Source organism: Ambystoma mexicanum, chromosome 7p (assembly GCF_040938575.1).
Source record: "Ambystoma mexicanum isolate Mex_15411 chromosome 7p, UKY_AmexF1_1, whole genome shotgun sequence".
NCBI lineage: Eukaryota > Metazoa > Chordata > Amphibia > Caudata > Ambystomatidae > Ambystoma > Ambystoma mexicanum.
Window position 1 is genome coordinate 607,863,056 of NC_090939.1, and position 17,142 is coordinate 607,880,197.

The 17,142-nt window shown below is 43.7% G+C and overlaps 1 protein-coding gene across 1 annotated transcript in view; it reads left to right on the forward strand.

Moving 5' to 3' along the window:
* The window catches only part of RP2 (RP2 activator of ARL3 GTPase), a 300,342-nt gene that overhangs the window by 146,698 nt on the left and 136,502 nt on the right, over positions 1-17,142 (forward strand). The window contains exon 2 of the mRNA XM_069636616.1: positions 7,950-8,615. Within this exon, the coding sequence (XP_069492717.1) occupies positions 7,950-8,615 (666 nt within the window). The remainder of the gene's footprint in view (positions 1-7,949; positions 8,616-17,142) is intronic.

Genomic DNA, 17,142 nt, shown 5'->3' on the forward strand with positions numbered 1-17,142 from the left:
ACCACAGCCCGTTTGCGAAAAAGGTCCAGGACAGCCGAATGCAAGGCCGCCTGCCAACAGAAGTCGTTGGCAGAGGAGTCACCCAGAGACCGGTCACCAGAGGGGTAGAAACTAAATCCAGTCGGTACCTCAGGCGAACCGTGGACCAATCTGAACATTATGAGGCCGACCAGTCCCAGATCCGAGAAAAGTGAGACAAACACTCCCCTACCGGCTAAGAGTGGGTGTCAGGACTTCTGAGGCTTAGGGGCAGACTGGGGACGATGGAAAGGACCCCGGAAACCCTGCTTCCTCCGATCTGTCCCGGGACGAGGAACATAAGACTTGCGAGGAGGACGAAAACCAAAAGCCGACGGAGGAGCCACTTTCTTCCTCAATTTGTCTGCATTTTTATTGGCCTGAAAGACCCAGTGAACCTTGGACTCCAGAGTGTCACCAAACAGTTTCCTACCCTCAAAGGGAAGCTTTAAAGCCACAGGCTTCAGGTACCCCTCCGACTTCCAATCCCTTAGACACAAATAGAGTCTACCAGCGACAGTGGCGCCCATGGCCATAGCGATCCTCCAAATCCCATTGTAAAACCGGTCCGACATAAACTCGATCTGTGGCTGGATGTCAGATAGGAGCTGGGAACAGTTGGTGCCATCTGCCAATGCCTGCCACAGACTACGAAAGCCAGCCAACACTGTATCCGTGGCATAGGACCCATAGGTGCAAGCCTGCATAGCCAGATGGGACCCCAAGGACTTCTTGAGGGCAGAATTCACTTTCCAGTCCATCGGGTCCCTGACCGCAGCCTCCTCTGCAGGTATGTAGGAGCAGCCTACAATGCTGGCCAGAATGTCATGAACCTCCACCACAGGAGGAAGGTGGGCCTCCTCACCCCAGAGAAAGAGTACAACTTAGCCATAAAACGGGGCATGGAGATCTGTTCCAATCTCACCCACTCACGAAGGATCTTTTCCCAAATGTCAGAGATCCACGGAAACCCCACCTTGGGAGAATGTTTATATTTGCGAACAGAGAGCTCTGCAACCTGATCCACAACAGCAGGCTCCTGAAACCCCATGACCCCTAACTCTGGTCCATCACCAGCTGGACCTCATTCTGGTCCAAGTATTTGCCAGAGGCATCCTCATCATCTGACGAAAGGGATGACCAAGCAGTGTGAGGAAGAGTAAAAACTAGAAGAGGTAGAACCAAGGGCAGGCGCAGACACACCAGGACTCGCCACACGGGAAGCCGGAAATTCATTAGGGATTTAAAGTCCTTGCGAGAAACCCCAGGAGCATGGGCAGCCACCTTCCGCTGTTTAGGCAGCCTTGAGGAAGAAGAGCGAGGCTCGGCATGCTTCCTCATCTCAGCATGCTTTCCCATCTCTGCACACACCAAGAACAACGCAGCCCACTCCTGTGACCTGCGCCGGAATACATATAAGAAAAGCCTGGGTGGCGTCTTCGTTGCTCTAGCAACTGAGGACCGAAAGCAAAGAACCAACAAGCCCCGCCCCCCCATTGGAAGAGCTGTTGGAGCCACGGGGACCAAATCGAGGACTCCACACAGCCTGACCACAGCGGCAGGAGAGGTGGGAGCACGCGGCCCCCTCACTGCAGGTCAGCAGGCTGTGCCACTGCAATCCACTGGTGCAGCCTACCCAAAGGCGCGCAGACCCAAACAGCAAACGGGTAGTGGGGAGGTATGGGTGGCAGAGGCCCCGCAACCACCTTCCTTCCCCCTCCTCCAGCTCACTCACCAGAGACACTGGGAGAGGCACCAGACCCCCCCCCGGCCCGGCATAGAAGACAACCGCCACCAGGAAGCCAACGGCACACCCTGTCAGCCCGAGGACACCTGGAAACACCACAGTTAGGGCCCCACAGGAGGCCCAGTGGAAACACCAGCACCATGCAGCATCCAAGCCCCGCAGAGTAGCCACCGGGTGTGAGACACCAGCCGTTGCCCCTCGAGAGCCCCGCACCGAGAGGATCCGACAGTTCCCACAGGAACAAAAGAACAGCTGTGTATTGGGTGAGTGAGAAGTTATACCTCCTAGGAGGGGAGGGTCCAGAGGAGGCCAGATTGAAAAAAAAGAGTTCCAGTGAGCATGAAAATACTCCAAGATAAGTACTGGGCCGAGGAAGAGGGACGTGGAGGTAATACTCTATATGGAAACTGTCACCTACCACAATTTAAAGAAAAAAAAAAGAAAAAGTGAAAGACTGGTGTCCTACTTTTATGTACCAGAAAGTGCATAGACTATTTAGAATACCGGAGACCTGCTTTAACTTTACATGGCAATGTGGTAAAAATGCAAAAATTGGATAGTCTACAGGAGAACATCTGTGTTATTGCCAGGTTCGTTTTCGACCCACATTGGCCATCCCAGCAGTGTCGTTTTTGGTTTGCTTCTGAAATGCAGCTCTTTTAGTGCTCCTGGGAGTTCCTGTTTCTTTTATTGGTTGTGTGTGTACTGTAGACTTTTTGTTGGTTTTTTTTACACTGTCATTTGCTACTTTAATCTTCCTCTCTAACCCATGGCACACCAATCTGCTCCCTAGTAAAAGTGTGTATTATTTATTGGACGTATTCCTTACAGTACTTACTTTGAATGTTTGCTGTTGCTATATTTGAGTCTAATTGCATGAATGCAAGTTTTTCCTGACTCGGTGGGACAGAATAATGGCGAGGAGAATTGTCGAGCAGTTTCGTTGCTTTGGTCATGACTGCTAAATCCACCTGTTTGTCTCTAAAAATACTTGAATAGGAAATGTTGTCTTCCTTTGCTTAATATTGTGATGTTTCACTTGTGTGGGTTCTACTATGCCTTTGTGTTTCTTCTTCTAATGGACTGCCATAGTGAAGTATATGTGGCGTCTAAAAGGGCAGAACCCGTTTCTATATATGTAATTATTTAATACGCATTTTGCAAGAAATGATGTTCATATATTGCTTCAAACAGCACATAAGAAGGGCTGGCAGAGAAACGATTTGAAGGGAGAATGTGGTGAGTTAGACCAGACAGCGATTACAGAAAATATAGGGAGTAGTGAGGGTGCGGTCTGAGGTTTCAAGGGGTGGTGGACACCAGATACATTGTATCTGGGGTCAGACTTTTGAGGTGACAACTGTTTGGTCTAGGCAGAGCGCTTTCCAGTAGAGGCGGGCCAAGAGACAAAGATCTGAACTTTTCGGTGGTATAGTTTGTGGGTTTTTTCACTGAGACGAATGTGTCATTGCCAGGTGCCGGTAAGGTACAAAGCAAGGGATGTTTTGTGTAAAGTTGTGTGGGATTAATACATTTGAACACGATATGGAGCATTTGTATTAGCCTGTGACGCATTGTGAGCCAGTCTACACCATGTCTGTAGCATGATATCAACTTTGGATGGTTGAACAGGGTGCAGGAGACAAATGTGCACTTTATATATTCAGAGTAGTTGGGCAGTTTCTGTAGGAATCAAGCGTTCTTAGGACAAGTGCATTTGTGAGAATCTGAATGAATTGAGATGGTACAGATTTTGTGCATGTTGGATGTGGACATAAAGGTTAAGGGTCAGATTAAGGTTATGAAAATGGATCCGAAGTTTCAAGTGGAGTGTGACAATAGTTCCCAGGGAGAGATTTGAGAAATAATGCTTTAGGTTTTGGTAAAAGGGAAAAATTAATGATTTTGGTATGGGCAGAGTTTAGCTTTAGATGTTATGTCTTCCAGAATTGGATGGCAGGTATACAGACCTGGAGGTAATCTGTGAAGGATGGGAATGTCTGAGGAGGTCAAAGAAAACTGCAAGCTTAGTGATTCCCTGGGTTGATTATCTTTGGGCGGAACAGTGGGTGGGTAGAACTCCATCTCATCAATGATAATCCTTCCCACACTACCATCCGACGGCACTTCACAGAAGACCGACTCCTCAATGAATGCCAACCCGACATGGGCTTTAAATACTTGACGTCTGCCTAAATCACAGACAGGAATGGAATATTACTAGTAATCAACTGGCACCCTCAAATAGCTTTGGCTGCACCGGCAGCAACCGCCAGCATCTAAGGACATGACTTATGGTTATCCCGATAACCTTGTTTGTTTGTTTATTGATTTGATAATGCGCACCAAGTCCTTGGGCAGCTGGGCGCAGCAGTACAAGAAATCTCAAAGCTTAGTTACATTGCCTGTCATAATTTAGTACATACAAGTCGTTACAGTGTGAGGTACAATGCATGATACAGTACAGTCATTTGATATAAAAGTGGATAGAGTGAGTGAGGTGAGGTAGTCATTGCTATTCAGGAGCATAGAAGGGTTGAACGGATAAGAGTCAGGCTAGCACAATGTAGGCAGTAAGAGCCTATGAATACAGCTCAGAGTAAGAGGATAAATAAGTCACAGGTGTTAGTTAAACTTAGACAAGGAGAGGGGCGGTTCCCGATGAGACCATTGTGTACTAATATCGAACATTCCAAATGGTCCCCGTGCCAACTTCAAACAGTGGACCACATAAGCCACACTCCCTTGCCTTGACAAATACCATTTTGGTCAAACTACACGTTGGCTGTTTTTACTTTTAATGTTGCGAATTTGGTGCAAAAATTGTTAATACAGCCTGTCACAAGAACAGGTCAAACCTACCAGTAGGCATAACACAATTGTTAATATGAATTGTACTATCACCAATTAACGAATAAAAACACGGTATAAACATTTGAAAAACAACGCTAGCGCAAAGTTGCCTTTGGGCCTTCTTTACCTAATTTATCTATTTCCCAAACTATTGTATTACTTTCAGAATGTTCCTGTTTGGTCTGGCATTCATTCTTATTTCAAATGTGTTATTACGCTCCCTACTAATTTGTCATGCGCGGCATCCTGACACTTCTAGCATTACGGTTTGTGGGATACCTTGGTCACAACGTAATCTCAGGGTGGTGTAGTGGCAACTGATCTGGAGGTCCACTTTTTTGCAGCTCAAGTGCAATTAGTGGTATATTTGCCTGAAGATGTGTCTGATTTTCTGCTCATTTACACTGAGTGGGAGGGACTCTGTTTGCTCCTGCTCACTCCACTCTTTCCTCCTGCTGAATGGGCTTGCTGAGTATTACAGGCGTGAGTGTGGAATAGAATAGTAAAGACTGAAGGGCCTATACCTACAATATTCATTCCAGGGAGTCCAACAATATGCATTGAGAGGGCTGGAATCCCTGAGGCGATTTAGAATCTAGTCCAAATTTAGATGGAGGAAAATCTTTAGAGTTTGGGATTGCAAATCCACGGAGTAATTTTAACTTTGAGTATGCCCGGAAAAGGGCAGTGATTTGGAGGGGATAGCCAGGGTTCCTTCGAAGACCAGCGAAGTAAGTTGCTATGAAAGTTGGGTAACAACGGTGCGCATGTGTATGAACTATACAGTGCAAGGTTTCCTAGACCAAGGTCAGCGCTGGTCAGACTGCAGCAGAAATGGAGGTGATGCAGGCGCCCCGCTACCAGATGCAGTGTGAGGAAGACTATGCAAATGCACAAAACAATTCTCTAAAAATAGTCTTAAGTGTATTCATTTTAAATGTATTACGAGAGGATATATCACTCAAGTTCTAGTGCACAAAAGGGAGAGTGCCCCAGCCTATTGCAAGTGTGACCCTGGGCCATCGGATTGTTCATATTTGTGGCATGTGTGGCTGGAGAGGTTAAGATTTTGGTTGGTGGTGATGGAGAAAATTGTGGCTTTTCTTGAGTGGAGATTGGAGGCCCACATATTTTGCTGGAGTTTGCTACTCATTAAGCAGAAGACTGCACATGTTGTGTCTAGGCGGATTATAAATGCCATATCATAAGTGTTTCAAGGCGCTACGCAGCAAGGGAGGGGTAACAGAGGGAAGACGGAGATAGCGATCCCACTAGGCCAAGTGTCATTCAGATCGCGCAAGTGCAGGGACCATTTCTCCTGCTGAGTTCAGTGTTCACTTAACGTAGTATAGTTAACGCATGCATTGAAAAAGAGGCAGCCAATGCAAGATGTGCATGATTCAAAGACCAAATGAAGTGGTCTATGGCAGAACGCAACGTACATGCCATTATTAAACTGCAGGGTGGGAAAGCCTCCATGTATTCATTATGGCTGAGATTGGTAGACCTGATTGTCTACCCGTCCGACCATAGCCACCTACGCTATAGTTAAGCTAAAACAATTTCCATTCCCTTGTCCTAAAGTTCTATTGTTATTTTTGACTCGCAGGGCGGATTTGGCTATTTTCCAAAACGGATGTCTAGCATGCCCTCCCCCTCACTTCCCCAAATTGAACAAGAAATCAACTGCCATCTTTTTTATTTTATTTTTGCTTGATGCGGAAACACAAAAACGAAAAAGGCTTCATATGATATTTGGAGGAGGGAAATGGTGTTTTTTTCATTACGTAGGGGTGAGAAGAGTGAAGTAGAACCAAATGGTTAGTTGAACACTTTGAAAGTGCTGGAGATTCCAATTTGAGTCCGATAATTTTCATCTGTCCAGTGAGAACATTGCAAGCGTGATGGGGAAAAAACAATGTCACAGGAAAGAGTGGATGAAAAAGATAATTGCAGCGGGTAAGGAGGTATTAACACAGTGCGGGGAGGCAGATGGACCTAAAAAGAGAAAGGGCCCACATGGAGAGAGGCAGTGGGGATGTGGAAGACTTTTTTTATTTGCAAGTGCTTGCCCATTACCGCAGTAATCTGCAAATATTGGATTACCGCGGCAGCGATTACTGCAGCTCCACAGTAGTCACTGTTGTGTGGGGACATTTTTGGAGTGGCAACCACAAAAAAGAACATGGGGACCATCGCCAGTGGGCCAGATCCTTTTAGACTTATTGTTGCAAAATGGACAGTGGGAATCTTCTTATTTCTTATGTACTAGTGGGGTGGGGGGACATGGCGCACAGTCGTTTATCCTAATTGTTACAACATGGACAGTGGCCACAGCCAAAGGACATACCCAGGGAGTGCTGCAGAAGGTATAACATAACAAAACCCTTGAAATTCAGTGAAAAAACATCAGCTGAGACCGTGTTTGCGATTAACTGCAACAAAATGCATGAAATTCAGCGGATGTGGGAAGTGATAACCATGTTAACTCGTAGTCCCTCGTTGCTGTGCCCATGAGCACATAAATGACATCACAGCATGGATCAACAATGAGATAAAAAAATGACAAGATGGGATCTCTGGGGGGGGGTTCCATGTTAAGTTCTCATCACTTCCCATATCTGCCATGCAGATTACATGGAATTTGTTCCAATTAATTGCTTTATCTTAACTCTATCTTAACTAAAGTTTTTTTGCTGAATTCAGATATGCATTATTTGTTATATATCCCTAACCCTGACAATCTAAATGTGAATATAATGATCAATGAATTGCGTAGGAGACCAGAGTGAACTGGGTTCCTCACCTGATCAAACTTGTACCTTATGCCCTTCAAATCAAAGCATATATCCAGTCTGTTTCTCTTTTACTTACACATGAACCCGGTTAATGAATTTGATATACAAATATACATGTTTTCATACTTTGTGCATGAAGATAAATTCAAGAAAGAAAATGCAAAACCGAAAGTCTCTAGACTTTTGAAATGGCAGCATCAACAAGCAAGTTTTATTCAAACTGTTAGCTGCTGAAGGATTGAATTGAAATATTTTATGAAGTGTTTCCTGTGGTTACTAATATTTTGCTGACGTTTAAGGATCACCTTCAGTTTCAATCCCTCTACTTTTTGTGATCTATTTCCTTTTTGCATAACACGTACTATATGTCTTTAGATAATTACTAAATTATTTTCATGCCAACTGTTTATTTACATATGTCTCACTTGACTGTTTAGTCCCACAATGTTCCTTTGCAATTCCAGAATGCTTTCTTTATTTAAATAAATGAAAATTAACATTTTTACATGTTGTCATTGTCGTTTCATCTCTAGGTTGATCCAAAGGACTACATGTTCAATGGATTAAAAGACCAAACTGTGGGCCGCCTCCCAGGAAAGGTTGCAGGGCAGCAGTTTGTTATCCAAGAGTGTGAGAACTGCAATATCTATATCTTTGACCACTCGGCTACAGTCACAATTGATGACTGCACAAACTGCCGCATTTTTCTCGGACCTATTAAGGGCAGCGTATTTTTCCGCGATTGCAAGGAGTGCAAATGTGTTGTTGCGTGCCAGCAGTTTCGCACTCGGGACTGCCGGAAGATGGAGGTCTTTCTCTGCTGTGCCACCCAGCCCATTATTGAGTCGTCCACTGGTGTGAAGTTTGCCTGTTTCCAATACTATTATCCAGAGCTTGCCTTCCAGTTCAAGGATGCCGGCCTGAGTATCTTTAATAACAACTGGAGTAGCATTCATGACTTCACACCTGTGTCTGGAGAAAACAACTGGAACCTTCTCCCTGAGGATTCCTCTGTCTTGGATGCAGTTCCTCTGCCAGACTCTGAGGAGCTCAAGGCTGTACGTGTAGCAACAGACCCGAACAAGAGTATCATTCCAGTGACAAGGGGTCAGCGACCAAAGAAAAGTGAGGAATCTTGTTTGGTTGTGTTTTTTGCTGGTGATTACACAACCGCAAATGCCAGAAAGCTAATTGATGAGGTAAGCAGTTTTGGATTGGTTTTCATGTGTTCTCATTGTTCCATGCTTTAATGTTGAATTGGTGCTGGAGTTAGTGCTGAAGCGTAACTCCCGAAATGTTGACCTTCTACAAATTATTTCAATGATGATTTATGTAAACCTGTCTACCTTTGAGAAAACTGCCTAATACTTCTTCCACATGAATCCTATTGCAGATCCTTGAAAGGGTATTTAATTAGCAGAGATCCCTCCTAAAGCAGTCGTTGCTTTATTCCTTCCAAAATACTTATTGGATACCAATGAAGGAAATCACCACGCATGCTATATCCCTTGAAAATACGAACTGAAACATAATTCTGCTTCGATTTGCACCTTCCCCAAGTTCATTTATTTTTCTGCCTCCATCAGGACCTCTAACTCTACCCACTACTCTGCTTAATGCTGGACGTCATCTTGTCTGCTCCGTCCTTCTTTGATGCAGCTCATCTACTAGCCGCAAACAATCTGCCTGCTGCAAAAGGACTATTTTGTGTTTGTTTACTGAAAACGTTTTTAAAAATTACTTTTCAGTTTCATGTGCCCCTGTTTCAATGATAGCAATTATGAATTTACAATTAATTTTACAAGTACTTTTTTGTAATTCTTTTTACCTTCCCCTAACGTCTTCTTGTATAATTGCAATGCTTAAAATCAGTGTTTCAAAACATTTTGACTAATGTAAAGGGCCTAAGAAAGAATGGTTAATATTGCATTTTAGTGTTGGAAAATGAGTAAGTGTGAATGTGATTTTTGCAGTAGGTTACTCATTTTACGTGAGATTATTTAAGATAAACATACAGGAAGGAAGGGGTGCACTATGGTTCTCTGCAAAACTCACCTACTCAACCACTGGTGTTCTCTTCCTAACGGTTTCAGTGTTCATCACATCAGGGAGGCCGTATTTACCTGTAGTTCACAGACAGTGCAGGTGTTGTCAATCAGCGTTGATTCTGCTGAAAGTACTTCTGATAGCTGAAGTCATCAGGTCTGCAGGGAACCTGCTCACACCCAGACCCACAGTGGGTGAGGGAGTTGCAGTAGCCCACAGTGTGGAATTCAAAAGCAAGGCATGTCTCACCATGGTGCAGCACCCTATTGGACTCTGAAGCTTCCACCCTCCAGAGATCCAAGAATATTAACAGTACAGGAAGGAAGGGGCACACTCTGGTTCCCTGCACAAGTAACCACATATATTGTGCATAATTGTTGATGAATCATCTCTTATTGAGATTTAATTGTATATTCATAGAAAAAACATGAAATAATTAAATAAAAAAAACTCTTTTAATCCTAACCAAAACATTTTTATCAAAGTTCCATACTTTGTGTCAAATCACTGGTACAAAGAAACACAAAACCCTAAATGGTGGTAATCTCCACCATCTATCTAAAGAAGTTATCTTCCTTAGATGCTAATCCAAAGAAAACTTTAATCTTCTTGATTATAACAATTTTATTCAAAATTGTTGTGGAATACCTATGATTTCAGATTCAACAAACTCATTATTGTGCCATTTTAATGCCAACACGTGTGTCACTCGCGAGGTCACACACTATTTGTGGCCTTGGGTGAGCTTCTTCAGGGCACTGGCAAAACTTTATGATATGCTAAATCACAAAGTAAATTCCCATCCAAATGAGCCATGTATAAAAACAAGCATGTCATAAGACAATATATATACATATACATATATTTTTAAAACCAGAATAAAACAAGCAGGTGGAAAAAAGGAAACTATAAAAGGACACTCACTTTAGACCACCATTGGTCTACCTTTTGTGGGCTGACTTTCCCAGATTGGGATTGCACAAGAGGACATTTATTTATTTTTATTTTATTTTTTTTATTTCAATTTTATTGGTTTTCAAAGTTGAGGTCTGAACATTCAAGTACAAACATTGTAACAAAAGGTTGTATAAGAAGTATACAAAACATTGCTCATAACATTTGATCTTCTTGCACAGCATGTAATTTTCTTAATAACTTTTCCTATGATGTCCCCAGTCCCCCCCCACTCCCCCCTCTCTTTCCTTCATATTGGGACTGGAAAGGAAGGTATAATTTAACTTAGTCCACATCAGAGTCAATAATGGAATCACACCATTGAATAGAGGTACATATTAGAACATTTTGTTTTTGATTTTGCGCACACTTTCTTTTATGTGATATATTTGGCACGAAATTCCGACCACTCATTTTCGATGGAGGTGCGGTCCCCGTGTAGGGCTGCAGTCAAGTTGTCAATTCTGTAAATATTTCGGGAGACTCCTATCCATTCCATTTTAGTAGGGAGTGTGGCTCTTTTCCATACCATAGTAAGACAAGCCCGTGCAGCCATCAAGAGGCCTTGTATCATTTTAGGTGCCTTGGTAGTTGTCTCCTCTGTTTCGATTAGACCAAATAGCATCAACTATTTTGTCTAAGTATCAATAGTATCAACAATGGTTGTTTCTCCCTTTCTTCGTCATCTAGCTCATTGATCCAACTAAGGACCTCAGACCAATAAGATTGAACCGCCTTGCATCCCCACCACATGTGCCAATAATCAGCCCTCCTCCCACAGCCCCTCCAACAGTATGGGCTCACTCCTTGATACATTTTGGCCAGTCTAAGTGGATCATACTGCCATCTGTATATAAGCTTGATAGCATGTAATTTGTACTAGCAGGATATGGATGCTTTTGTGGTTCTCCTACGCATCTGCAACCACAGCTTTTGCGAGATCTGTCTACCCATATCTGTCTCCCATTTACTTTTTAATGTGAGGGATGGTGTGATCAAGAGGACATTTTTAATGAATTCTTAGCTATTTGAACTTCTGTCCCCCTTCTATTGTTAGCTGACTGTATGTGCGAAGGATTTGTCTGATTTTCTTAACTTTTTTATTGCATCTCTGAACAGTTTTTAATGTATTTTGTATGAGTTTGTTTTTATGGAAACGTCGTTATTTCCAAAATAACCTTTATTGATGGTGATGATGAAAAAAGGAAAAACTAATTTAAAATTTGATCAGGAAAAATCACTCTTAGTTAAAACGCGTCAATTCTCAAGCAAAGTGGCTATTTTGAGCCTCATCTTAAACTTAAATCAGACAAAATAATGTTAAAACTGAGTAGTGAATTACTAAGTAACTGCTTTACGTAGTACTTATTCTAATTTAACCAGTTAGCAGATCATTGATTTAGGGAACCATTAGCTGAACTCTGAAATGTTTTTTACCAAATCATTGTTCTCTTTGTACTCAATATAGTTAGTCTGTTATTTGGATTAATATTGAGGGAAAATAACAGTTTGGATGTACAATCTTTCATACCTAGACATATAATCTGTTTGTATACCTGTAGGTGTGAATTGCTTTTTAACTATTCTGGTTAGTTCTTTTCAGTTACAATCCTTCTTATTCTTTTAGTAGTCCAATGCCAATAACCGTTGTATATATATTGGGAGACAATTCTTTTATTGGATGTGCAGAATCTCCATTGTATTTTGAGAAGGGCAGGCTTAATTTAGTAAGCAAGGTTACGGGATTTTTCCTCTTTTAATGTGAAGTGCTTTGCACTCTTACTTTTGCATGTAAAACAGACAGGCAAATTACCACACAGATTTTCACATGCATTATTTTAATATTTGAACTTTGTATAATCGTTGTATTCGGCTGCATTTTGTGATGCGTGCCTGCTGGTTGTAAGTTCTAGTAACTCTCCATGGGAGCATATGGCTTCCTGAGTATGTGAGTAGGGAGCTGTTTCCTTCAGTGCAATTTCTTTCTTAACGTGTGGCTTAGACTTCTTCTTGATGGTTGTGGGTGCTTTAGATTTGTGAAATAGCTGGTGAATTTGCATTTAGCTGCTGTTGCTTTTGAATTTAGAGGGTGCCATTTCTCTAAAGTGTTTTCCTCTTTGTAGGCTTCTGTGGTGTCTCTGTTTTGGGGAAGTCCAATTTTCCTGGGCGATTTCCACTTGCAAGCACCTGATTATAGGCTGTGGTATTAAGAGGTCATCAGTTCTCCAAGTCGGTTCCTCTTGTAGGCTTTTGATAGATTATGGTTTTGTTGCAGTTTGGCATTGGAAACCATTGGTTCCTCAAGGTGGTTTTTCCTTTGTTAGGGAAGTTTTTCCACACCCATCTGGTGAGGCTTTCAGGAACACTTACCCTGCATGAAAACAGGGTGCCCACCAAGATAATCCAGACTCTTTCTGTAAGATATCAGAGCAAAGTAGTCCGATATCATTCAAGGGTGAAGGCTGATAGGTAGGCCCAGTAGATTACACAAAATAGAACACTACACTGACATACTGAACAAATATTCCCTTTATTAGAGAGGTTCACAGTAAGTAATTAGAACTTCAAATAAGTACTATAAAGGCATACACTGGAAACGAAAACAGTACAGGGCCTTAGGTTAGACCCTTGACACTCCTAAAGTTAGTGTCAGGGCTGAATCCTGGTGGCAAGTCCTACACCTTATAGTTGCTGAGAGGGGGAGAAAATGGATTAGTAAACACGGCTTCAATGCTTACAACTAGTCTTATGAATCCACAAGGGCTTGGAACCAGATTCCCCATAACCTCTAGCACAAAGTAGCATAAATAAATGACACAGTTAAATCTTATACATATAGTGTAACAGAGAGAGAGAGAGAGAGAGAGAGAGAGAGAGAAAAAGAAAAAAAAAAAAAAAAAAAAAAAGAGCTATTGAGTTTGCTTTGCCAATTGCAGCAGGCCTCCACCCCACCCCCTCCTCTCCACACGTGTGTTTGGTTGAAGCAAGGCATTTCAGTGGAAATTATGTTGAAAAGCCCAATTCTGGCCCTGGATGCCTGGTTTTGTTTGTGATGATACATCTGTCAATTTATGACCTTTTAGAAAATATTTGTTAAGATCAGTTAACTCCACCTGCCATACCGCGATAACCATGATATACCGTCATTTGGCAAGAAGGTTATCGTACCGTCATAAAACGAATACCGTGACACCCCTACTCCTCGTAAGATGGTTACCTGTTTCATCAGGTTTCCAACCAGCTGGGAAGAAGAGAAGAGCAGGAGGACCGAAATAGAACAAAACCCCTAATGGTGGTTCCTGTTCTCGAAGTGCTTATGATATCATATGGCATTTATTACGCACCTATACACAAATGTTTCAAGGCTTGAGGAGGCAAGGGAGGGGGAACAGAGGGACGACGGAGACAACAATCTTACTAGGCCAGGTGACATTGAGATTGTGCAGGGGAAGGTGGAAGTGGAAAGGTTCAGGGGGCAGTACATGGGATCGACAGTAAAAATAATAGAATAAATAAAAGCAATAAGTGAAAGGTGCGGCCAGCTGGTGGCAAGTGCAAGGGTAAGTGCAGACATCAGGTGTCAAGTGCAGGTAGGGTACTGTAGCGATACAGAAAACAGTCCCCAAGTGCGGGGGTTGTCAGAGGCAGTGCAGGTGTGCAACTGGCGGGGGAGGGGACCTGAGCCTGAGATCTGAGGGTAGCCAAGTGACAAGTGCAGCTTCAGTTTCAGCCAGGAGTTCAGCAGGATAGAGGAGGAGAGAAAGCAGATGCAAAGAAGAAGGTTTTGAGGTGCTTCTGGAACGGGTATGATTCTCCTCAAGTTTCAGGGTAGCAGGGAGGCTGTTCCAGAGAGAGGCCCCATCCGAAGGAGATCTACCACCAACTCGTTGCTTGGAGAACCGACTGACCTTGAGGGAGTTAGAGGCAGATGAGCGAACAGCTCGAGAAGGAAGATATTTAGGAAAAGAGAGTTGAGGGTATTTAGGCCCCAGTCCCCAGAAGGCCTTGTGGGCAATGGAGAGGGTTTTGAAGTAAATCCTCACAGCCTCGGGAGCCAGTTAGGAGATTTCAGTCATGGAGGGATACGATCCCTGGCTTGAAGCCAAGGACAAGTCTTGCAGTCCTGTTCTGGATGAGTTGCAGAGGGCGGAGAGTAGAAGCAGGCAGATTTAGAAAGAGGATGTTGCAGTAGTCCAGTCTAGAGAGAACCAGAGCTCTAAAGACAGCGAGCTTCTGGGGGAAGGAGAGGAAAGGAAGAATAACTCTGAGGAGGTGAAGCTGGTAGTGTGACTTCTTGGAGACGTCAGATATGTGAGGAGAGAAGGAGAGTGTGGCGTTGAAGGTGACCCTGAGGTTTTTAGCCTCACAGGTGGGAGCAGGAAGAGGGCCAAACAAGGTCAGCCAGAGAGTGACAGGAAAGGAGGGAGCGGGTGTGCTGATGAGGAGTATCTCGGTCTTACTGGCATTAAGGCAGCAATCATTGGCGGCACACCACTCCAGGATAGCAGATGGACGGTCAGAGATGAGAGAAGGAGAAGAAGTGGTGGAAGGGAGCCGGAAAAATGAGTTGAAATTTGGGGCAGAGAGCAGCAATGCAGTGGGCAAGAAGTGCCAGGTACTGGTTGAACAGCCAGGGAGAGAAGTTAGACCCTGGGGAACACCACATGTAGAGATGGAGATAGAGGAGAGGTAGGACCCAGGTTGGACCTTGGAGGGTCAATCGGAGAGGAAAGAGGTCAGCCAAGCCAGGGCCTGATCGGTGATACACAGGTTATAACGGAGACGGTTGAGCAGGGTGGCATGGTTGACCGTGTCAAAGGCAGAAGATAGATCAAGTAAGATGGGGACATAGTGGGTGTTGGAATCGAGGTTGGAGAGCAGGTCTTCATGGATGTTCAGGAGAGGAGTTTCCATGCTTCTGGCAGCTCTGAAGCCAGACTGATGGTCATGGAGACAACCAACAGATTCAGTGTGAAGATTAAACCCAGCTTTTCCAGGAGTTTGCCCAGGAAAGGCGTGATGGAGTTTGGGCGATAGTTAGTCGGGCAGGACAGGGCGGCAGAGGGTTTCTTAAGAAGTGGGTCCACAAAGGAGTGCTTCAGGGGAGAAAGGAAGACTCCAGTGGTGAAGGAGTGGTTGCAGAAGTCAGCCAGAGCAGGGGCCAAGGTGTCAATGTGATCCTTGATGGTTTTGGAGGAACAGGGGTGAACCTGTTTTAAAATCATAGATCAGACTTGTCTAGAACCCTTGTCTGGGTAGAGCAGGGGAAAGGCACAGAAGGAGAGGTGGCCAGAGAAGGGCCAGAGGAAGAGCAGGGAGTAGAGAGGGCAGGGTGAGAGGAAGAGATAGCAGGCACGATGTCCTGAGTTTTAGAGATGAAATGAGAAGCCAGGGCCGTGCAGAGGGCCTGGGAGGGGACGGGAGAGAGAGAGAGAGAGAGAGACTGCAGCAGGATTGGCCAGCTGCTTGCAGATTTTAAAGAGTTCGGCCCAGTTGTTAGATCGTATACTGCCTTTTACTTTACTTTATTAGATTTATACCACACACACCATAACTGGCCCATAGGCTTACGACGCAGGCGATGACACCTAAAAAAGAAGGAAAGGAGCAAACGCCCACCAGCATAAAAAGCTATCCTATTATACATGTCAAAAATTATGAACAATGGCGCGATGATAGGCAGTTACTTAAAATGATAGGTCTTCAGTTTCTTCTTAAACTTGACCAGGGATTCTTCCCCTCTGTGCTCAGACGGAATTGAGTTCCAGAGTCTGGGGGCTGATGTATAAAAATAGCTCTTATTTACTTGAGCCAATTTGGCTCTTGATACAACTAAGAAATTAGAGTTATCTGATCTCAGATGTTTTATAGTAGGCTTTTTCATTATCCTCTCTGCCAGATATTGCGGATTTGAGCCATTTAGACATTTGTGGATTATGCTCAGGAAGTGGATCTGTATCCTAGTCTCTACCGGGAGCCAATGTAGACCCCCACCTGGCTTCTGAAATATGATCTTACTTTTTAAGTCCAACAATACCACAGACAGCATTGTTCTGGATACCCTGTAGTCTAGAAATGTCACCTTTATTGACTGCCGTCAGAAGGCTACTACAATAGTCAATCTTCTAACCTATTATTGCTGTATCTATCATCTCACTGCTCTTAATGGAGAGATAAGGACATATGAGACAAGAGTCTTATATAATAGGAGGAGGTCAGCACAGGATTTCTTATGTGCATTCTCATATTGAGGTCTTGATCCAAAAAAACTCCAAGTGGTATTAACTTCTTTTTAGTGGAATTTTACATTCTGCTACACTAAACTCCACATATTTGAGTCCTAATCTAGCAATTCTGGGACTCGTACTTACAATCATGAGTTCCTTTCTTTTCATTATTAAGCGCAAGCCCGTTCTATGCCACCCTATGTTGAATAAGATCAAATATCCCATGAATAGTGCGTGTATCCTTGCTACAGTCAGCTGAAAGAGGGATGATACACTGGGTATCCTCTGCGTAATTGGAAAAGCAGATACCCTTGCTCTGTAACAATTGACGCAGAGGGGCCGTGAAGATGTTATAAAGCGATGGAGACAAACAGGCTCCCTGTGGCTCACCGTGAGGCAGAGGGACAGGACCAGCTTCAGCATCATGGCTACAAACCCTAACTGACTTATCTTCCAAGAAGGAACGTATCCAAGCTACTGCATCATCACTTAAATTGGT